The sequence below is a fragment of the Cebidichthys violaceus genome, unplaced genomic scaffold (assembly GCF_023349555.1).
Source record: "Cebidichthys violaceus isolate CVI_PGR_0920_01 unplaced genomic scaffold, fCebVio1.0.p SCAF_32, whole genome shotgun sequence".
Taxonomy (NCBI): Eukaryota; Metazoa; Chordata; class Actinopteri; order Perciformes; family Stichaeidae; genus Cebidichthys; species Cebidichthys violaceus.
The window spans coordinates 961,741-983,862 of record NW_027176506.1 but is presented as its reverse complement, the minus strand read 5'-3'; the positions used below and the strand labels follow the sequence as shown (position 1 = coordinate 983,862).

The following is a 22,122-nucleotide window of genomic DNA, read 5'->3' as shown; positions in this document are numbered from 1 at the left end:
ATAGCAAATAGATATCAAGGGAAAATTCGCACAAAAATCAAAATGGCTGACTGCCGGTTGATTTTAGAGTATGGTCCCAAGAGACTTTTCTTTAAGTCTATATGTGATACATGTGCTTACCAAATTTCAAACATCTAGGTCAGGGGTATTAAATTAACATTCCAAAAGGTCCAAATTGAGAAAATCTCCTCGGGCAAAGGTCCGGAACATTTATCTAACTTGCGCTATATAAATATATATATATATATATACATATATATATATATATATATATAAATGTATATATCTATATATACATATATATATATACATATATACGTATATATATATATACGTATATATATATATATATATATATATATATATATATATATATATATATATATATATACGTATATATATATATATATATATTCAAGAAGCCTAGTAGTAGTAACAACGTCTCTGTGTAGCCAACAACTGTCAAATCAAATAAAGAAAGTACACATCAATTATATTTGAACAATTATTATTCTCAGTTTTCAAATTTAACTGGATGGATTATAAAAATACATAGAAATACATAAATAAATGTTCTTCTCATTTCAAGTAAAATAAGGGCTGGATTAAAGAATAACTGACATAACACAAAACTTTTGAAAAAAAAAAATGTGCATCTTAATAGCAGAGCACCTCAAGGTGTCACTCAGAGAGAACCAGGACATTCTGATGTAGCATTTCAAAATTAAAGCTCTTCAAAATCACATGCATGAGCTAACTTCAAATCACATTCATGAGACAATTTGTCTAATTTCAGATTACATTTTAGAGTAGATGGTGCATAGTTACAAAATCATTTCACCTCAGGTTAAAATGAAGTAATTCATTTTAGAAAAATAATTTCACTGAATTGCCCTGCAGCTTTAAATTCAGTTCATTCAGGTGTGAAGTGATGTCAATCAAAAAAGCCACCATATTATATTCTTCTCATCTTCTAACAAGAGAAATGTGTGAGCATGGACTTTATGTGTGGTTATTAAACTACTTGTTTCAGCTCTATTCTCTCTGTTAACATCATAGTTGGTCATGAATTCATGTGTTAGGATTCTGATCATATTGAGCTCTTAGGTTTACTTTCTGTGTCTTCATCTCAGATGTGAGTGGATACGTTTGATCTAAAGAGTTGTGCTTTGTCTCGTAGTAACGCTTCATATTACCGCTTTAATAATCGTCACGGTCTCTGAACATATGAGACACACTGGTTTTAAACTGTCAGTGTGAAGAAAGAACCTATGAGAGTCTGTTCATTGTTGGTTAAAGACTCTGGTCTCTCTGGTCTCTCTGACCTCTTCATGAGAATGTCATGTGAAACAACTTCTGACTCACGTAATAATTCTCCTCGTTCCCTTTCCTCGTCTCCCCGTGTTTCTACATCTCACATATTTGATTGGCTGAGCTGCATAACATGATGTGATTTACGCCGCTGAACAAGTGCCGTAAAGACTGGAAAGCTGCGCCGGTTAAAATAAAAACGCTCCGTCAAAATGTAATAATTCTCAATTATCTATCGGTTTTAGGTCCTGGGTCCGGATACAGCGGTGTCTGGGTCCGGATCCGGACTGCGGTCCGTCTATTAGTGACCCCTGCTTTACAGCATAGCGTTACAAGCAAAGGATAAGCATGACATCTGAAGCTTGTTGGCTATTGAGTTTTATGTCTTAAGTTGTTGGACAAAGTCTACATGTGGTTGTTATTATTACAGTTAACAGTTATTTTGTGGTAGTTGTAGTTTCAGTAATGATAAAAATAGCAGTGTTGTAGAACTCAAGATCGGTCTTATTCTCAAGAATACTTTTTAAGGTCTCAGGATTAGTCGCATTTTTACTCTGTGTTGTCTCAGTTTCAAACATAGAGGTCTCTGGATGTTTTTTCAAGACCACAATTGAGGTATTTCACAAAATGATCCATGTATTGTGCAATTCATTTGTTAACATCAAACAAAACGGTCCCTAAACACTGGTCTTGGCCATGATTTGCTCTCGGTTTAGGTGGTCTTCACTTCATCACTAAAAAGCAGCAGCAGCAGCAGCAGCAGCAGCAGCAGCAGCGTGATTTCAATCAGGAGAGACAAGTGAATGATTAGTAGTTAACATTTATTATGACAGATGATGCGTTAATGAGTTTCACAGAAATTCTTTGGCGCTTGAACTCGACGAGGAGATTTGTGATCGAGTTGTGATTGCCCTGAGCGGCAACAATATAAATCCACCCGTGTAGTCCAGACACTGGTGGTGATGGTGGCTGATGAGGTTGCTGAGTTGATGAGGCTGATGAATCTGCGAAGATTGGGCAGAGATGGGGAGGTGGAGGGTTGCGCAACAGCAGCATGAACTACTGAAGGTAGAGAGACGGTCATATTTAAAGACAGACAGCGGCAAGATGATAGGCTAATGATGTCCTTGTGCTATTGGCTAGAGACCAGCTGATCTCATGATTGACAGCCCCAAACAATAACAAGGAAATAATGTGTGCATGCATGAGGACTGACAGCAGACGTATGGTTAATAAGCTATGGGCTTATGCATGCATGAGTATAGTCTTCCTGTCTGAACTTACGCTAGAGCTTCATTTCAATCAGGAGAGACAAGTGAATGATTAGTAGTTAACATTTATTATGACAGATGATGCATTAATGAGTTGCACAGAAATTCTTTGGCGCTTTAACTCGACGAGGAGATTTGTGATCGAGTTGTGATTGCCCTGAGCGGCAACAATATAAATCCCCAAAAGTGAGAAGGGTAACACAGCGATATGTTCCCCTCAAAAGAAAGTATAACTTACCAAGCTGTACTTGAATGGCTGCGGGTTTTTCAGCGAGTTGGTGTGGACTGCTAAGAGATGAGGCGTGAAATAAACATTACGCTGCAATGAGGTTAAATGGATAGCCGTACTTGTGATTTGGCCAGCAGTGCCCTGCTTGCAATGTATAGGCTCCTGCCAGAAATGGCTTGAGGATAGCAGTGAGCAATGGCATGCTTGCCATGTATAAGCTCTAGCCAGCAATGCGATGCTTGCAATGTATAGGCTCTAGCCAGCAATGCGATGCTTGCAATGTATAGGCGCTAGCCAGCAATGGCTAATTGACATCAGTGACCTGAATAAGAATAGTTTGAGCTAAGAATACGTGCTAGGGTACTGGAATGACACGCATGGCCTTTTTTAGATTTCGCCGAGCAGGAAGTTTCCATTACCTGCCTCTTTTAATGAATCATACAACATTCATAGGAATTGAATGGATTTACCCCCAAAAGAGGTCAGCAGTGACCTGAGAATTAGCAATGAGATGGATCTGATACTACTTCGATATACATGACGTCACTTCTTAGAATACAATATTGTGAGCAATTACAGAAGCAAAGAAAATGTAGCAGATAGGCTATAACGAAATGACAATCTGAACTACTTGTAAAATAGAATGATGTGATGCTACTTACCTGATATGACTATATAACGCTACTTACCCGATATGATTGATATGACTCCACATTTCAGAACACAATTAATATGGCAATTAATAGTGGCTAAATGGCAGCAGTGCCCTGCTTGTGATGACTGATGTAGCCAGCAGTGGCTAAAGGGCTGCGTGCCCTACTTGTGATGAATGATGTAGCCAGCAGTGGCTAAAGGGCTGCGTGCCCTGCTTGTGATGAATGATGTAGCCGCTAAGCGGCTAAGGGGCAGCGATGCCACTAGGGGGGGCGAACGGGAGAACTTCTTCGGACTCGTGTTCTATGCCACAACAAAACGCTGTCCTGTGCGCTGTATCTCTTTCGATTCGTTGATCCATTTACTCCGTTGCACATTGACACCATATCATTAAATCGCTTTGTTCAATCTTACTTGTATCAATGCATCTTACTTGCTTAGTAACAGAACACCGCAGGATACCACCCGACAGGATAAGACACACGTTGACATGCCATGCTGACCCGGTCCAAAGCCGTTTGCTCCATGTCCACGCCCCTCATTCTCATCACCAGGCACTTACCTATAGGCACTATATGTCAGTGCGCCACCCTGTGTTCAATGTCAGAACAGCATGTCTAAATTCGCCTTGCATTTCCCTCAAAGCTAAAAGAAAACAACAGAACTACATTATGGCTCAAACTCCCTGCTTGTAATGAATGATTTAGCCGCTGTGGCTGAAGTACTGGAATATTTTTTACCTGGATGTGAAGAATTAGCTTAATATATGATTAGTCATTAGCTGAATTATACATTAATCAGATCCTATGAATTATCTTTGACTGGAATTACCGGATAAGAGGAACCAGTGAGCAGCGAAATAGCCATTGAGCCAACACACCACCACCAGTTATATGCATGTATCGGGAATGATTACTGAAGACCTTTAGATGCAACACCGAAGATGATAGCAGCCAGCAAATATGAAAGTAGAAGCAGAAGAAGAACTGCAACACCAGTTAAAACGTGATTTACGAGGGATGAAGGCACGCTTAAATGGGCAGAGCCTGTCCAGTCAATTTATCTATACTTATTGTATAGAGCAGGACAAGACGGAACTCTATAGGGACCTGACATGATTTTCCCCCATGATGCTGCAATAATGCAATTCCACTTAACAATTCACCCAATGCTGCTGCAACGAAAGAGTCCACTACCCGATCCGATGCAGCATCGAATGCAAGACCACAACAGATCACAATGCTGCAACGTACGTGATTCTGCTAACAGATGCTCAATGCTGCGACGCATGCGATTCCGTTACCAGATCCCCATGCTGGTGCTGCAATGCATGCAAATCCGCTACCGGATGCTCCATCCATGCTTGTACTGCAACGAATGTAATACCGCTAATGGATGCTCAATGCTTGAGCTGCAGTGTATGAGATTCCATTACCGATGGTCCGTGCTGCTACTGGAACGCATTTGATTCTGCTAAGAGATGCTCAATGCTTGTGCTGCAACGCATGTAATCCCTGCTGCTTCTGCATTGAATGCGATACCACATGACAAAGTTATCGGCATTTGAGGTCATGAAGACTATGATGCAATCACTAGGGTTACGATAGGTCAAAATGCAATATGCGTAGATAACCTTCATTTAACCAGGAAGACACACAGAGATTAACCCTCTTTTACGGTGGGATCTAGCCAAGGCAGCGTTGAATAGCAGCATCCCGCATACGACGTATGAGGATACGTTAGACCATGATGCATTGACAGTGACCCACTTACCAGTGTAGACGGATAGGAGAACCAGGGCTGCTGAGGTAAGACTCGGCCTTGGTGCAAGGGGTGCTCTACCAAATGAGCCATTTTATTTCATTTTATTTTATTTCATTATATTTTTATGATCCTGCTATACGCCTGAAAAGGTTTGTGACCGATATCTTTTGTGACCTAATGCTGTGACAATTCTGTCCATGGACTGACATGCAGATAACTATCTGGCAAAGTACTAAAGATCATTTCTGTGGTAGTTCTGTTACCTGAATGTAATGTCAAGGTCAGCTATGACCAGGAGAACATATTATTCGAGAGGGCAATGACCAGCGACAAAGTTGTGAAGCAAAAACTCCACCACCAGTTAAGTAAACAGAATCTAAGCAAAACGGATTTACGGAGTGGCACTTTCAGTACCATTTGAAAGGTTGATGAAGACCGCTAACTGTGGGATGCTATCGCATGAATCGTGAAGAGGAATGCACACCTTAAGAAAGTCTAGCGACTGATTTACTCATGAGTGAGACATTAGTGTTCCTGGTGCGTGGCCCTGACAGGACTTTCTGGTGAAAACATCTTACATAATGCAGATATCTGAGAACTACTCACGGAGAAATCCTTAAATACCCCGCCGATGGACATGAGTTGTGAGAATACACCAGTACGCATGAAGAGAGTTGCCGTTATGCCAGCTGACCATGCTTATAGTGATGAGGTCAGCAATAACCAGGCATTTGTTTAAATGAGGCCGGCTTGATCTTTCTTAAGAACTTCATGATTGCGCTGCTAAGGAAAACTGAGCATGCCATGAATGATCGTGCCTTTTGTATTAAGTATTTAATTTGCTTGATTGAAAATTAGACCATAAAACAACCATAATAAACTCCCCGACAACTGTACTTGTAGTTACGTAACATGAGAGCCTCAGAATGGGGACGGCTACACTAAGGTACTGATGAGAACCTTGCAAGTTCCATCTAAGTGAGCCTGCAACACTGCATATCTAATACTCTTAGGAACAGAGGGTTAAATACGTCCTAACTACATGCGTCTCCAATATCCCTGCTTAAAATGAGCCATATAGATGCCGTATTAAAAGGTAGGTTAATTGAGGCCCGCCTCTATTACCGAATATACGGTAATAGTACTTCCATTGAACAGAGAACGCCAAGAAAACACGCATCGTTACGGGTTTGACACGACCTAAAACTACTGACGACCAGCCGGACCGCATTTATCAGATTGAGAAGACGGTCTGGTTCCAACACGTGGATTCATGTCTTCACCTTGATTGTTGAGCGACTTGAAGTGAACGAATGCGGAGCGCATGAAGCTGCAGCCACGAAGAGCCGGCGCTGAGGGACGCCGGTATGAGCGGAGGGATTTTCGGCCCCGTGGCGTGCATCGATCGTTTGCTGGATTCAGCCTGAGAATGCGTGGTGCCGAACAGGTTGCTACCTGCACAGAGTGACCCGGAGTAACCAGTGAGGTTCCCGGCAGGGAAACGAGAGGAGAAGATGCTTTCTCTGCTGACAAACTGGACGTCGCTTTCTCCTAAACGCGAGACTGGAAAAGTAATCGCGGACGTTTTCCGATCCCGTCGGATCGTGATGAAAACGCACGGACACTGGGCTGATGGAGTGCACGAGTAACGGCGACCTGACCGTCATGGAGGGTTGCGCAACAGCAGCATGAACTACTGAAGGTAGAGAGACGGTCATATTTAAAGACAGACAGCGCAAGATGATAGGCTAATGATGTCCTCGTGTCCTTGTGCTATTGGCTAGAGACCAGCTGATCTTAGACAGCTGATCTCATGATTGACAGCCCCAAACAATAACAAGGAAATAATGTGTGCATGCATGAGGACTGACTGCAGATGTATGGTTAATATGGGCTTATGCATGCATGAGTATAGTCTTCCTGTCTGAACTTACGCTAGAGCTTCATTAGTGTTGTTAGTAGTACAGAAGCTTCATCTTCATGAATGGTAAAACCTGTATTCAACAAGTATCTCTAAAGACGGCAGCAAAAGCACAAAACTCATTTTAGATGCGATCAAGGCCACCCTGAGTTTTTTCACCAACATTCTTTCTTTAAAAAAACTATGAAAAGAGTGGATGGATTTTGGCCTGTAATTAGTCAATGACATCAGTCATTTATCAATTTAAATTGTCAAAGATTTGCTGGTTAAAGCCCGTTGAATATATGTGTTGCTTGTCTAGAAAGTAGAAACTTCTTCATTGAAAGTATCGGTTCTCTTTGCTCTTTTGTAAAATCTACCCTGTATGATTTAAAACTCCTTGCTGTGATGGAGATGATTCTTCGATTCTGTCTTGACTATTGCAATTATCTTCCACCTACTTTAGCAGGACTTTCCTTACATCTGGTCCAAAATGTTGCTGCCAAATCCTATTAAAAGTTTTATGTAACACCATAAACCTGTTGAGACCCATACGTGGTCACACTAAAGAGCTACTGCAGCCCTACAGGAACCCGAGGTTGCAGTACACTTCTTACTGACATTTCTCAGCATTCATATTTTGCCTCTCCCAAATCTATGGAGCTTAACTCAGGTGTCAGTTCACGTGTTAATACCATATTAAATAGTTGCCAAGATAGTAAGAGGAAAGAAGTAGTTCAACAGAAGAGGTATGTGAAACAGTGTTTGGAATATTCTGGGGAAAACAACATTGCATAAGACTGTTTTGAGATGACAATTCACTAAGGTACAAAGACACTCAGCACGCAGAGAGGCCTACACTCACACAAATTACACACACGAGACACTAATTAGCTTCCTCCTGGAACTCATTTGTGTTGTTGCTTCTGAGTGTCATGATGATCCCAAAACAAACACATCACTCTGCCTCCATGACATGACATTTGTAAGGGTAGAGGTTTACAAGATGTTAGTTTTGAAGAAATTAAACTACATGGAGCAGTAGTGTTTACGTCTTTCTCCATCTTTAGTATGTTAGTATTTGCTAATTAGTACTTAACACAAAGCACAGGTGAGGATATTGGAATATAATCCGTTTTCCTGAAAGAAATCACTTCTTAACATGGTGATAGTGCAAGAGAAAAAGTCAGGGGATCACTTAAGTTATCACAATTCAAACTAGTTGTTGAGACCGGTCACTTAAAGCTACAAATGTCACCTTTCATTCATGCTTACTCTATGCTTACTGTACATATACTTAGTGTGCAATGTAGCATATGCTATTTAGAATAGTTCTGACCACACCTCAATGTTTAAAGGAAAAGTTCTACACTTTCTGAGCTACACTACACTTGGCTTTTGAGACTATCAATATGTACAGAGCTGGAGTCATGACATAGCTTAACATAAAGATGGGACAGGACAAGCAGCTAGCCTCTATCCAAAGGGGGATAAAAAACAAATGCCATCCAAACGAGCAGATAGGATAACATATTGTATTCTGGTGGCTACCTGCGGTTCTGAAAGGTGAAGCCAATGCAGAAGTGCCTTAAACTTGTAGTCTGACCATCAGGGGCAACTCCTCTGGTTGCAAAAAGAAGTCTGATTGTATAGAAGTCTATGAGAAAATTACCCTGTTTCTAACTTGATTTAATACCTTAGTAAACATTGCAAATGTGATGTTATGGTCTCAAACATTAGTTTCAAGTCTTCTTCAATACAACATGATTTAGAGGGAAATAGACCATAAAGCAGGGTAAGCTTTAGGGAGGGCTACCTTGCGATTTACAAGTCACTACCCCTACCAGAGTCGTGTAAGGCCTCTCTACACCACTCCTCCACAGTCCAAACATGGCCTCTTTCAGTCACTGGTTGCAAAAAAACAAGATGGCAACAGCCAAAATCCAAGATGGTGACAGCCAAAATGCCGAACTACAGGCTTCAAAGTCCACAAACTAATGGGTGACGTCCCGACGACTATGTCCACTTCTTTTATACAGTCTATGATTGTATCTTGAATATCTTTGGCAAGAATGGGGCCTCTAAAAATGTGTTGTTGATATTCACAGATCTTAACTTGTTAACAACCCAATGGCCCAGCGACTGAAACATGTGAAAGCTAGAGAAGATCCTGGTATCATATGAAACTAGAAGACCTTAAGAGTAATTTAGGCTTCTGCTGAAAAGCTTGTTCAGAGCATCCAGAGAGACGCAGAGTAGCATTGCCTATAATGTGACACGGGCGTGGCACTACAGATGCTGCAGAAGTTTGATTGAACATCACAGCCGGGTAATGGGATTTGCCCAATATGGAACTATTGAATCATGCCCATCAAATAAATTTAAAGACGGTCTTGGTTGAGAGTATCCATCTGTTTGAAGCAGAGCTGATATGCTAGTATTGATGAGTTTCATACGATCTTTATATTTCTGTGCATTAATATAAGCAACATACTAAATCAGTGATTTACTTTTTATTGTAAAAAAAAGTACCCTGGTTTCCTTGTAAAGAAAAAAAAAGTTAATTCTGGTGTTGGAGGTTTGTAAACTGTTTAAAATGTATACATGCATAAATGTATAATGATATATGTCTGTATATGACAACTATCAATATTCATATAGTGCATTGGCAATACTGTATTTTGTTATGGTCATGTCAATAAAGCTGACGGAAAGAGAGAGAGAGAGAAACAAAGAGAAACATACACACACACACACACACACACACACACACACACACAGAGAGAGAGAGAGAGAGAGAGAGAGAGAGAGAGAGAGAGAGAGAGGGAATGTTTTTCAGGCCAAGGACCCCCAAACTGATAGAGAGATGGAGCAGGGACCCCCGACTATATATATTGTATAAAATTGTGTTTTATATCAAACTGGGCCTAGTGCCATGTATAAACATACCTTGTTTATATTGTGCATTCAATACTAAGCTATTCAAATAATACACAGGTTCATGTATTCATGTTTTTATTTTAAACATGTGCGAGGTACAGTGAGTAGGTGGCCGTGCCACTGCCAATTATAAACATACCTCGTCAACTGATACCAATATCAACATTGTCTGTCGATTGCATGATAATCATGCATACAAGCTATTCAAAATGACGTTTTTATTTTAACATAAATGAGTGATGGTCTATTAGTGCCACTGCCATGCATCTTGCATACAATACTGAACTATTAAAATAATGGACAGATTTATGTTTTTTGGTTGAGTTACAAAATTATCTATTTTCGCTCATAACAATGTCAATACACTTGGATAGGAGCTGCAGTGTTTTAGCCAGAAATATCTTGCAAAAATTATTTCATATGGATTTGTGAAGTACATTTTTTAATTAAACTTTTTTTTTTTTACAACGGTATCTTCTTTTTAAATTATATGCAGCGTGCGTCCTTGTGTCTGTGATCTTAGTCAGCTGGGGACTGAATGGGCTCTCGGTCAATCACAGAGAACCTGACAGAGCCAGCGTGTAACATGCTGCCTCGTGATTGGCACAGCGGCGATAGGGGCGGGTCCTCCTCTTTGTGTGCAGGAGGCTTGGAGGGACAGGTCCAGGCTAGTCTCACACTGTGAGTGAACCAGTGCCCAGCTGGAGAGAGCTCCTGTGTGTCGCTGAATGTGTGCATTTCTGACTGAAAGACAACATCTTCTGACTCCATTTATCCATTCGTTGGATTCATGTTTATGTGTATTTAAAGACAATTAAATTTGTGAAAAAAAACCCCAAAAAAGATGAAAAATTGTCAAATCAACCACAAATTTCGCGGACCCCCTAAGGGTCACGGACCCCCTATTGAAGACCTCTGGGTTAAAGTATTCGTGGGTCTTGTGAATAAACTGAATATAAAAAAGACAATGGCCTCCATAGAATAGTAGAACAGACACTTGATAAGCAGTATTTATTTGACCGGTGGTATAGTGTATATTACAAAAAACTACATTTCTGTGCTGGAGGTCAAAAGGCGATGTAAATGTTTCTGTTAAGAGGGAGTAAGTAGTACTAGTATAACTACTACTTCACTCCCACTTCCAGGCAGCGTTTTTTGGCCTGGCAACAACTGCATGAACAGGAAATATGTGAGACATTTGCCAGATCAAAGATACAGTGTAGGTCAGAGGGGCTGCTTGAAAATATACCCCTTATTTGAAATATTATGTCATACGTTTAGCAAATCCATTTTAAACTGTTTTTTTTTTCAAAATGACATGGTTAAAATTGTGACAGCTTTGAATTTCAGTTTTTCCCCAATCAGTGTTTTTTATGAACCTTTCAGTCCACCCAAATAGAGAAGGCTAAATCTGCAGAATGGAAAAACATTGATAAATGCATCTTTTTTTATCAGTTGTTAATATATGAAACTTGTGCTTTTTGAGGAATGATGCGTCTGTTGAATTGCTTCCACAAGCTTTCTCTCATATCTTTAGCTCTTAAGCAATATATGAGTGGATTAATCATAGGGGGAAAAGGCTATACAACATGATTATTACTATTTGCATATCAGCACTAAATGTAATGCCAACATTGCTGGCTAAATACACAAAACATCTGGGTAAATAATAGAGGGAGATTATAATCAGCTGAGTACTGCAAGTGGACAGAGTTTTTTTGCGACCTTGTATATTTGCAATCTTAAGTACTGCTATAATTATAGAGCAATATGAGAACAGTGTAAATGCCAGAGGTCCCAGTAAGTAAACCAATGCAATCACAAAAGCAGGAAAACCATAAGGGGCTCTGTCAGTGCATGCTAGGGTTGTTATACCAATGTGATCACAGAAGTACAGATCGTGGAGTTTTTAAAAACAATGGGATATTTGAGAGGATGGCAGATCGCCAAATACCTATCTAAAGCCATCAGGAAGAGAATTAAGGAATTCACTGTGCCAAGATAGTGAACAAAGTACATTTGGACAAAGCAAGCAGAGAATGAAATGGTCCCTGGTTGAAACCAATGCTTACTGATAATCTTAGGTAAAGTGGTTGTGCTAAAAAGGATGTCACATGTACTCAGATTTAGAATTATTTAATACATTGGCTTATGGAGACTTCGGTTGGTTGCAAATAAAAAACAAAATGTAACATTGCCTGTCAAAGTTAAGACATAAACTAAGAACAATACTGCTGAGACAAGGCCTTGGTATTCTGGATAAAGTCCAGGGAATCCAGTAAGGACAAATTCAGTCACGGTGCTCTGATTTCCCTCTGGCATGATGGAGCAGAAATGTCCTCAATACACTGAAAAGGAAATATGGAGTCAACACTTTAGATGAAACACGTTAAACATCATCTCAAACATTTTAATAATACCATTGCAGCAATAACGATTATTTGTCTGAGGTATAATTAATTGTCTTTTTTTATTTTATTTTAATGATTTTAATGTATTACTATAAACTGGTTGACTTCAGCCAACTACATCAAATTCTCGGACTCAACCTTTTACACTTACCTTTCTCAAACAGTTTGGCAGCATATTCTGCCGATTCGCCGGCTAATTCAGCTCTTAAAAAGACTTTGGGAAGCATGTCTTGTGATGAAGGTCCATATCCACCTTTTTAGTAGTAGTAACATCTCTGTGTAGTCAACAACTGTTAAATCAAATAAATAAAGTACATAACTGAAAACTTTCAAAAAAAATTGCATTTTAAGAGGAAATGATGCATAGTTACAAAATCATTTCACTTCAGGTTAATAGCAGAGCACCTCAAGATGTCATTCAGAAAAAAACAGAACATTCGGATGTAGCATTTCAAAATTAAAGCCCTTCAAAATCTCATGCATGAGCTAACGTCAAATCACATTCATGAGACAATTTGTCTAATTTCAGATTAGATTTTAGAGGAAACGGTGCATAGTTACAAAATCATTTCACCTCAGGTTGATAGCAGAGCACCTCAAGGTGTCACTGCGATTTTGAAGAGCTTTAATTTTGAAATGCTACATCAGGATGTCCTGGTTCTCTCTAAGTGACACCTTGAGGTGGTCTGCTATCAACCTGATGTGAAATTATTTCGTAACTATGCACCATTTCCTCTTAATAATCGTCACGGTCTCTGAACATATGAGACACACTGTTTTAAACTGTCTGTGGGAAGAATGAACCTATAAGAGTCTGTTCATTGTTGGTTATAGACTCTGGTCTCTCTGGTCTCTCTGGTCTCTCTTCTCTCTCTTTGGATAACGTCATGTGAAACAACCTCTCTGACTCACGTAATAATTCTCCTGCCCCTCGTTCTCTTTCCTCGTCTCAGCCCTGTGTGTCTACATCTCACTGGAGTCAGGAAACGTGTCAGAATACCCATATTTGATTGGCTGAGCTGCATCACGTGATGTGATTTACAACGCATATAATTGGTCGGTTTGTTTCCTGGACCACTGAACAAAATGTGATAATTCTCAATTATCTATCGGTTTTAGGTCCAGGGTCCGGATCCGGACCACGGTCCGCCTATTAGTGACCCCTGTGCTATGCATAGCAAGCAACACTCATCTCATGATGGTTATTTGAAAGAAACATTTATTTAATAATGCTAAAGCAGTATAAGTCCCACAGGAGTAAACAACTGCACTTGAACAAACCCCCAGTGTGTACCTAAATGAATACTGAGGAGGGAGTGTTAATATCCCCAGGGTTTAATGGAGCTCTCTCAGCACACAGCCGTGTTTGTCCTGAGTGTACTGCTTTACAGCATAGCGTTACAAGCAAAGGATAAGCATGACATCTGAAGCTTGTTGGCTATTGACTTTTATGTCTTAAGTTGTTGGACAAAGTCTACATGTGGTTGTTATTAATACAGTTATTTTCCGGTAGTTGTAGTTTCAGCAGTGGCGGGCCGTGTGTTTGATACCTGGGCCTTCAGTGCTGTCCTACTACAGTTGAACCACCTCCTAATAACCTCGTTATGACGCCAGCATGACGGGACGCTTCGTCATTAACAGGCAATGCAGTCAAAATCAATGTAATTAACACAATGACAAGAAGAAACTCACAAGAACCAGTCACATACACTGAAAAATAATCTGTGACGTTTACTTCAAAAAAACTAGGTATCAATTTCCTCACAGAAATTCTTTTTAATTTTTACTCAGGAAATCTCAAGTTAAGTTTACTAATTAGTAAGAGTTGTTTTTTATAATCAAGTACATTTCACTTGCAAATGTCTTCCTTAGACATACAATGTACTGAGCCTTTGATAGTAATCTTTACTCAGGCTACCTTTGCATCTAATTACAAACCCCTGTAAAGTCAATTAGGTGTTTCATGTTTAATTAACTAGATTTTCTTGACTTTTTCTTTTGAGAAATATTAAGTAATATTTACACAATACATCTTTTATCTACTCCTACTCTACACAACTATTCAAATATAAATTTGTTGCATTTTTTAACCTGGGGTACTTTTATTTAATACAATTGTCTTAACATAAGTCTTCTACAAATCATGAAACAACAGCTTCTTTTAGACTACAGCACCTTTACTTTTCAACTGGTGACAGACACACACCAATACCAACATATACAGTTGTGGTCAAAAGTTTACATACACTTGTAAAGAACATAATGTCATGGCTCTCTTGAGTTTCCAGTTATTTCTACAACTCAGATTTTTCTCTGATAGAGTGATTGGAACAGATACTTCTTTGTCACAAAAAACATTCATGAAGTTTGGTTCTTTCATGACTTTATTATGGGTTAACAGAAAAAGTGACAAAATCTGCTGGGTCAAAAATATACATACAGCAACATGAATTAGCAATTTTGGTGACTTAGAAAGTTGTGTCAATGAAATGAGCTTCATAGCATGGCCTCTTAACTTCTTGTGAGTGATTATGAGTGACTACAGCTGATGACTTCTCTGAGGCCATTTAAATAGGGCTCATTGGATACAAACGCCCACAAACGCTACAATGGGAAAGTCAAAGGAGCTCAGCATGGATCTGAAAAAGCGAATCATTGACTTGAACAAGTCAGGAAAGTCACTTGTAGTCATTTCAAAGCAGCTGCAGGTCCCAAGAACAACAGTGCAAACAATTGTTTGTAAGTATAAAGTGCATGGCACTGTTTTGTCACTGCCACGATCAGGAAGAAAACGCAAGCTATCACCTGCTGCTGAGAGAAAATTGGTCAGGAGGGTGAAGAGTCAACCGAGAACCACCAAAAAGCAGATCTGCCAAGAATTAGAAACTGCTGGAACACAGGTGTCAGTGTCCACAGTCAAGCGTGTTTTGCATCTCCATGGACTGAGAGGCTGCCGTGCAAGAAGGAAGCCCTCGCTCCAAAAGCGGCACCTTAAGGCTCGACTGAAGTTTGCTGCTGATCACATGGACAAAGATAAGACCTTCTGGAGGAAAGTTCTGTGGTCAGACGAAACAAAAATCGAGCTGTTTGGCCACAATGTCCAGCAATATGTTTGGAGGAGAAAAGGTGAGGCCTTTAACCCCAAGAACACCATGCCTACCGTCAAGCACGGTGGTGGTAGTATTATGCTGTGGGGCTGTTTTGCTGCCAATGGAACTGGTGCTTTACAGAGAGTAAATGGGATAATGAAGAAGGAGGATTACCTTCAAATTCTTCAAGATAACCTAAAATCATCAGCCCGAAGGTTGGGTCTTGGGCGCAGTTGGGTGTTCCAACAGGACAATGACCCCAAACACACATCAAAAGTGGTAATGGAATGGCTAAATCAGGCTAGAATTAGGGTTTTAGAATGGCCTTCCCAAAGTCCTGACTTAAAATCCCATTGAGAACATGTGGACAATGCTGAAGAAACAAGTCCATGTCAGAAAGCCATCAAATTTAACTGAACTGCACCAATTCTGTCAAGAGGAGTGGTCAAAGATTCAACGAGAAGCTTGCCAGAAGCTTGTGGATGGCTACCAAAAGAGCCTAATTGAAGTGAAAATGGCCAAGGGACATGTAACCAAATATTAGCACTGCTGTATGTATATTTTTGACCCAGCAGATTTGATCACTTTTTCTGTTAACCCATAATAAAGTCATGAAAGAACCAAACTTCATGAATGTTTTTTGTGACAAAGAAGTATCTGTTCCAATCACTCTATCAGAGAAAAATCTGAGTTGTAGAAATAACTGGAAACTCAAGAGAGCCATGACATTATGTTCTTTACAAGTGTATGTAAACTTTTGACCACAACTGTATAATCTGGTTGGCATTGCCAGACAAAACATTTCTAAATCAGTGCTGCCAATAAGAACTTTAAGAACACAAACGCTTAGTCATTTAACAAACACCTGTAATTTGAAACGACTTACTGCTTGAAAACACTTAGATACACAGAGATAAATGTGTTGCATTTCCATGGATGACGAGGATCTTCATGACATGTTGAGCAGAGTCCTCTTCAATGACATCTTTGGTGATATCCTGTCAAAAAAATGTGAATCAGAGGTCAACAGACTACACACATTTTCTATAAAGTTCCTAATTAAGTAAGAGTAATTCACTAGGTTGAAGTTGCTAATTAGAAGACTTCAGATACAATAATACAAACTAATTAAGACGCTCATAGAAAGACATTGGATAAATGCTAGGTAAGTGTTTAGGTAACAATTGATTCATTTACTTTTACATAGATAAAGACTAAAGTAAGTATGTTATTATGTAGTGAATTTCTTTTCTAATCTATTTCTTGGTAGGTTGGACCGAGAAATAGATTAGAAAAGAAATTCATGTCTTTCATATTAGTGTACATTCAGGTCACTGAGGTAACTGATTTTAGATAAAAGATAAACTGGCATTATTATTATTTTTAAAAAACGGTTTCAACAAAGGATGCTAAAACACTTTTTTTATATTTTCAGAATCCTCTTACTTTTGAAGAAAAGAAATATTTTATTTGGACGCAGACACCAAAGTGCAACTTGGGATTTTTCAATCAGGTGGTTAGGGTAGTCTTGGGGACTATGGAAATAATGTCAAAACAGTTAGTGTTTTTTAAGTTTTTAAAACATGAATTAAAGTCAATAAATTAATAGAATAAGGTCAAATGTATTGTTTTCAAACAGATACAGTTTAAAGTTGAAAACTCTTCCAAGTCCTAATTATTTGTTAAATTAAAATGTTTTTCACCACACATAGTGGCATTAATGACTTCTCTATAAAATATCAATGTACCGAGATTAGAGTTAGATTATTAGGTTGGAGAACAGACAAGTTTATTGTGGTCAGAAAAGTCCTAACTTTTCAGAAATTACCTGGTAGTCTTTGATGAGTTCCTCTCCAGACTCTCCAAGGAACTCCATCAAGCAGCAGATGATGACGTCTCTTCTTCCCTCAACATGTTGCTGTTAAACAGACAGAAGTGACTTTAGTGCAGAGAATGTAAATGCATATACAAATAGAAGTACATTGTTAGCTATTGGCAATAGAAGCCTGCAACAGTGTTCGAAAAGGGCAAGTTGAGAAAGGAGTAATCAATTTGAATTGTTTAATGATGTTTGAAATATTTTTGTTTTTATGTCAGACTATAGCCCAAAGTCTTCTTTAATTAATAAATGGAAAGCAAAGTTATATTTGTCTCCTCCCCTTTTCTTTGCTGATCCAAACCGTGACTCAAAAACCGTGATCCGAACCGAACCGTGACTTTTGTGATCCGTTGCACCCCTAAACAAAGCGGTCCCTAAACACTGGTCTTGGCTATGATTTGTTCTCGGTTTAGGTGGTCTTCACTTCATCACTAAAAAGCAGCAGCAGCAGCAGCAGCGTGACTGGTGTTGTTAGTAGTACAGAAGCTTCATCTTCATGAATGGTAAAACCTGTATTCAACAAGTATCTCTAAAGATGGCGACAAAAGCACAAAACTCATTTTAGATGCGATCAAGGCCACCCTGAGTTTTTTTACCAACATTCTGTCTTTAAAAAAACTATGAAAAGAGTGGATGGATTTTGGCCTGTAATTAGTCAATGACACCAGTCATTTATCAATTTAAATGGTCAAAGATTTGCTGGTTAAAGCCCTTAAAATCTGAGCTTTTGTTAATTAAAAGTATAAACTTATTGATAGAAAGTAGTGGTTCTCTTTGCTCTTTTGTAAATTCTAAATTCTATGATTTAGAACTGCTAGCTGTGATGGAGATGATTCTTCGATTGTGAACAGAAGAGGTATGTGAAACAGTGTTTGGAATATTCTGGGGAAAACAACATTGCATAAGACTGTTTTGAGATGACAATTCACTAAGGTACAAAGACACTCAGCACGCAGAGAGGCCTACACTCACACAAATTACACACACGAGACACTAATTAGCTTCCTCCTGGAACTCATTTGTGTTGTTGCTTCTGAGTGTCATGATGATCCCAAAACAAACACATCACTCTGCCTCCATGACATGACATTTGTAAGGGTAGAGGTTTACAAGATGTTAGTTTTGAAGAAATTAAACTACATGGAGCAGTAGTGTTTACGTCTTTCTCCATCTTTAGTATGTTAGTATTTACACTTAATAGCTAGTTTCAAGTCTTCTTCAACAAATCATGATATCCTTTTGTAGATGATGGTCTCATTTAGAGTAAAGTAGACCATAAAGCAGGGTATTCTTCAGGGCGGGCTACCTTGTGATTTAGAGGTAGCTACCACTTCCAGATTGCAGCAAGACTGGCATGGCCGTTTTCAATAGGGACCCTTGACCTCTTAACTCAAGATACTTGAATGAAAATGGGTTCTCTAGGTACCCACAAGTCTACTACACTTTACAGACATGGTCACTTTATTACAGGGGTCACTAATAGGCAGACCACGGTCTGAATCCGGACCCAGACACCGTTGTAGTATCCGGACCCAGGACCTAAAACCGATAGATAATTGAGAATTATCACATTTTGACGGAGCGTTTTTATTTTAACCAGCGCAGCTTTTCAGCCTTTACGGCACTTGTTCAGCGGCGTAAATCACATCATGTTATGCAGCTCAGCCAATCAAATATGTGAGATGTAGAAACACGGGGAGGCGAGGAAAGAGAACAAGGAGAATTATTACGTGAGTCAGAAGTTATTTCACATGACGTTCTCCAAAGAGAGAGAAGAGACCAGAGAGACCAGAGAGACCAGAGTCTTTAACCAACAATGAACAGACTCTTTAGGTTCTTTCTTCACACTGACAGTTTAAAACCAGTGTGTCTCATATGTTCAGAGACCGTGGAGATTAATAAAGCGGTAATATGAAGCGTTACTACGAGACAAAGCACAACTCTTTAGATCAAACGTATCCACTCACATCTGAGATGAAGACACAGAAAGTAAACCTAAGAGCTCAATATGATCAGAATCCTAACACATGAATTCATGACCAACTATGATGTTAACAGAGAGAATAGAGCTGAAACAAGTAGTTTAATAACCACACATAAAGTCCATGCTCACACATTTCTCTTGTTAGAAGATGAGAAGAATATAATATCGTGGCTTTTTTGATTGACATCACTTGACACCTGAATGAACTGAATTTAAAGCTGCAGGGCAATTCAGTGAAATTATTTTTCTAAAATGAATTACTTCATTTTAACCTGAGGTGAAATGATTTTGTAACTATGCACCATCTACTCTAAAATGTAATCTGAAATTAGACAAATTGTGTCATGCATGCGATTTTGAAGGGCTTTAATTTTGAAATGCTACATCAGAATGTCCTGGTTCTCTCTGAGTGACACCTTGAGGTGCTCTGCTATTAAGATGCACATTTTTCAAAATCTTTCTGTTCTGTCAGTTATTCTTTAATCCAGCCCTTATTTTACTTGTAATGAGAAGAACATTTATTTATGTATTTCTATGTATTATTCATAATCCATCCATTTAAATTTGAAAACTTAGAATAATAATTGTTAAAATATAATTGATGTGTACTTTCTTTATTTGATTTGACAGTTGTTGGCTACACAGAGATATATATATATATATATATATATATATATATATATATATATATATATATATGGCAATAAATAGCGCAAGTTAGATAAATGTTCCGGACCTTTGCCCGAGGAGATTTTCTCAATTTGGACCTTTTGGAATGTTAATTGAATACCCCTGCTTTATTCTATACCGATGCAGTTTGGGGCAATATCTCTGCTTATGTGGATCCCGAAACAGTCTTGGAATTGCATAAATTGGGTGTGACTGTAAAGACTCTTTTGGGTTCAATGATCCTACCTGTATGCATGTGTGAGTATGTTAGTCCCCATACTAGCCATTTCACATAGTGAGACTTTATGTCACTGTATAATATGACCTATTGTGACCTCTAGGATAATCACAGCCTCATGAAACTTCACAACCACAAACTAGACACCTAGGTCATTCAGAGGATGTATGACTTTCCATGGTATATTTACAATGAGCGGGTTTCTAAGCACTTTCCAGTACGTAAAAATGCAGTTTTTACATTTAAGTCTCTTAACTGACCTGCAGCAAAAATTGGATTTCTGTGCAGAATTTTGCTAAATGGTTTAAGATACCACATACAAGCTCAAATTAGCTGGAGACAATGTCCACTGTGATTGGACAATGGGTCTGCCCAATGAAAGGTTTCTGTCACCGTGAGCTATAAAGCCTGTCTGGTAAACTCCGCTGTTGGCTATAGTGAAAGCTGTTTGTTTGATGTCAGAGTTGTTTTTGTAAAATCAGACAACTGGTTATAGTTGGTTGTAATGTACAATGTAATTTCCTCAACTTCTTCTTTGTATTATTTTATCTTGATATTTTGTTGAATATGTCTTTGCATAATGCTTCAATCAAAGTAACAGAATTCATTATTGGTGGTTTTGAATCAACCAACAGACCTATGTTGGTTGGTGTCGTTATTTTGATTACCTTTGTTCTAACCATTCTAGCCAATATATTAAACATCCTCTTCATTGTTGTTGACAAGAGATTACACCAACCAATGTATCTTCTGATTTGCAACCTTGCTGTGGTTGATATACTGTACGCCTCCAGCAGCAGTCCAACAATGATTGGGGTTTTAGTCGCTGGGGTGAATACTATTTCGTATGTGCCTTGCTTAGTTCAAATGTTTGCTGTACACTTGGGAGGGATGATGGAGATGTTTGCTTTATCGGCTATGGCATTTGATCGATTGATTGCTATTAGCTATCCCTTTCAGTACCACAGTTATTTAACAAATGTGCGTACTTTTGTCCTTATCTATATTCTGTGGATTGTTGCTTGTGGCTTTGTGGCTGTAATGCTTGCGTCCTTGCTTCCTCTCCCTCACTGCTCCTTAAAGCTGCAGTACACTTACTGTGACTATGCTGCCATCATACGAACTACTTGTGTTGACCTCACTTACTATTTCAATATGGTTTCCATCATGTTCTTTTTTGGGTTTTTTTTCACTTTCATTATGATTTGCCTGTCATACTTGTATATTTTATTTTTTGTGAAATTGTCCTCAAATAATGACAAACTAAAAATAGGCAGCACTTGTTTGAGTCACTTGGTTGTGGTAGCAGGTTATTATTTGCCATCATTTGTCCGCGTTGTCTTGACCAGGTTAGGCGTCGTATTAACTCTTGAGGCTAGCCATGGGTTAATGATTGGGACCATCCTCGGTCCGACTTTGTTAAATCCTGTGGTGTACTGTCTTAGGACGAAAGAAATTAAATCAAAGCTGTTTAACATATTCAAACAAGTTGAGGTTTCTAAGTAGATTCTTATGAACTGTGATTTAACCATAAAAGTTTGATCCTTTTATGGTTAAAGTGCTAAAATGCTAAAATATATTCATACTCACATTTTCTAAACTGTTTGCCTGTTAACTGTTTTATGTCAGGTGTTCACAAAACGATATATGAAATGTTGTACATGTTTGAACTATCACTGGCATAACATGTCACACTATACTTGAGGACAGCTATTCACAAGTCCATCCTCACAGCTGCTGATGAAAAGAAAAGAACGACTAAAGACTATTTAGTTTTTCATTT

At 38.8% G+C, this 22,122-nt stretch overlaps 1 protein-coding gene and 1 pseudogene across 1 annotated transcript; one reads left to right on the top strand and one right to left on the bottom strand.

Moving 5' to 3' along the window:
* Positions 1–11,520: 11,520 nt before the first annotated feature.
* LOC137882482 (olfactory receptor 2AT4-like) lies at positions 11,521–12,391 on the bottom strand (annotated as a pseudogene).
* An 8,323-nt stretch (positions 12,392–20,714) lies between these two features.
* LOC137882462 (olfactory receptor 4D2-like) lies at positions 20,715–21,845 on the top strand. Its single transcript, XM_068724772.1, has 3 exons — positions 20,715–20,733; positions 21,028–21,298; positions 21,689–21,845. Exons 1-3 carry the CDS (start codon positions 20,715–20,717, stop codon positions 21,843–21,845), a joined length of 447 nt encoding a protein of 148 aa, XP_068580873.1.
* The last annotated feature ends 277 nt before the right edge of the window (positions 21,846–22,122 follow it).

Bases quoted from the DNA above. Each gene is read 5' to 3' on its own strand.
- LOC137882462 (XM_068724772.1), top strand. The intron at 21,299-21,688 runs GTACCACAGTTA...TGTCTTGACCAG, and splicing joins GCTATTAGCTATCCCTTTCA to GTTAGGCGTCGTATTAACTC.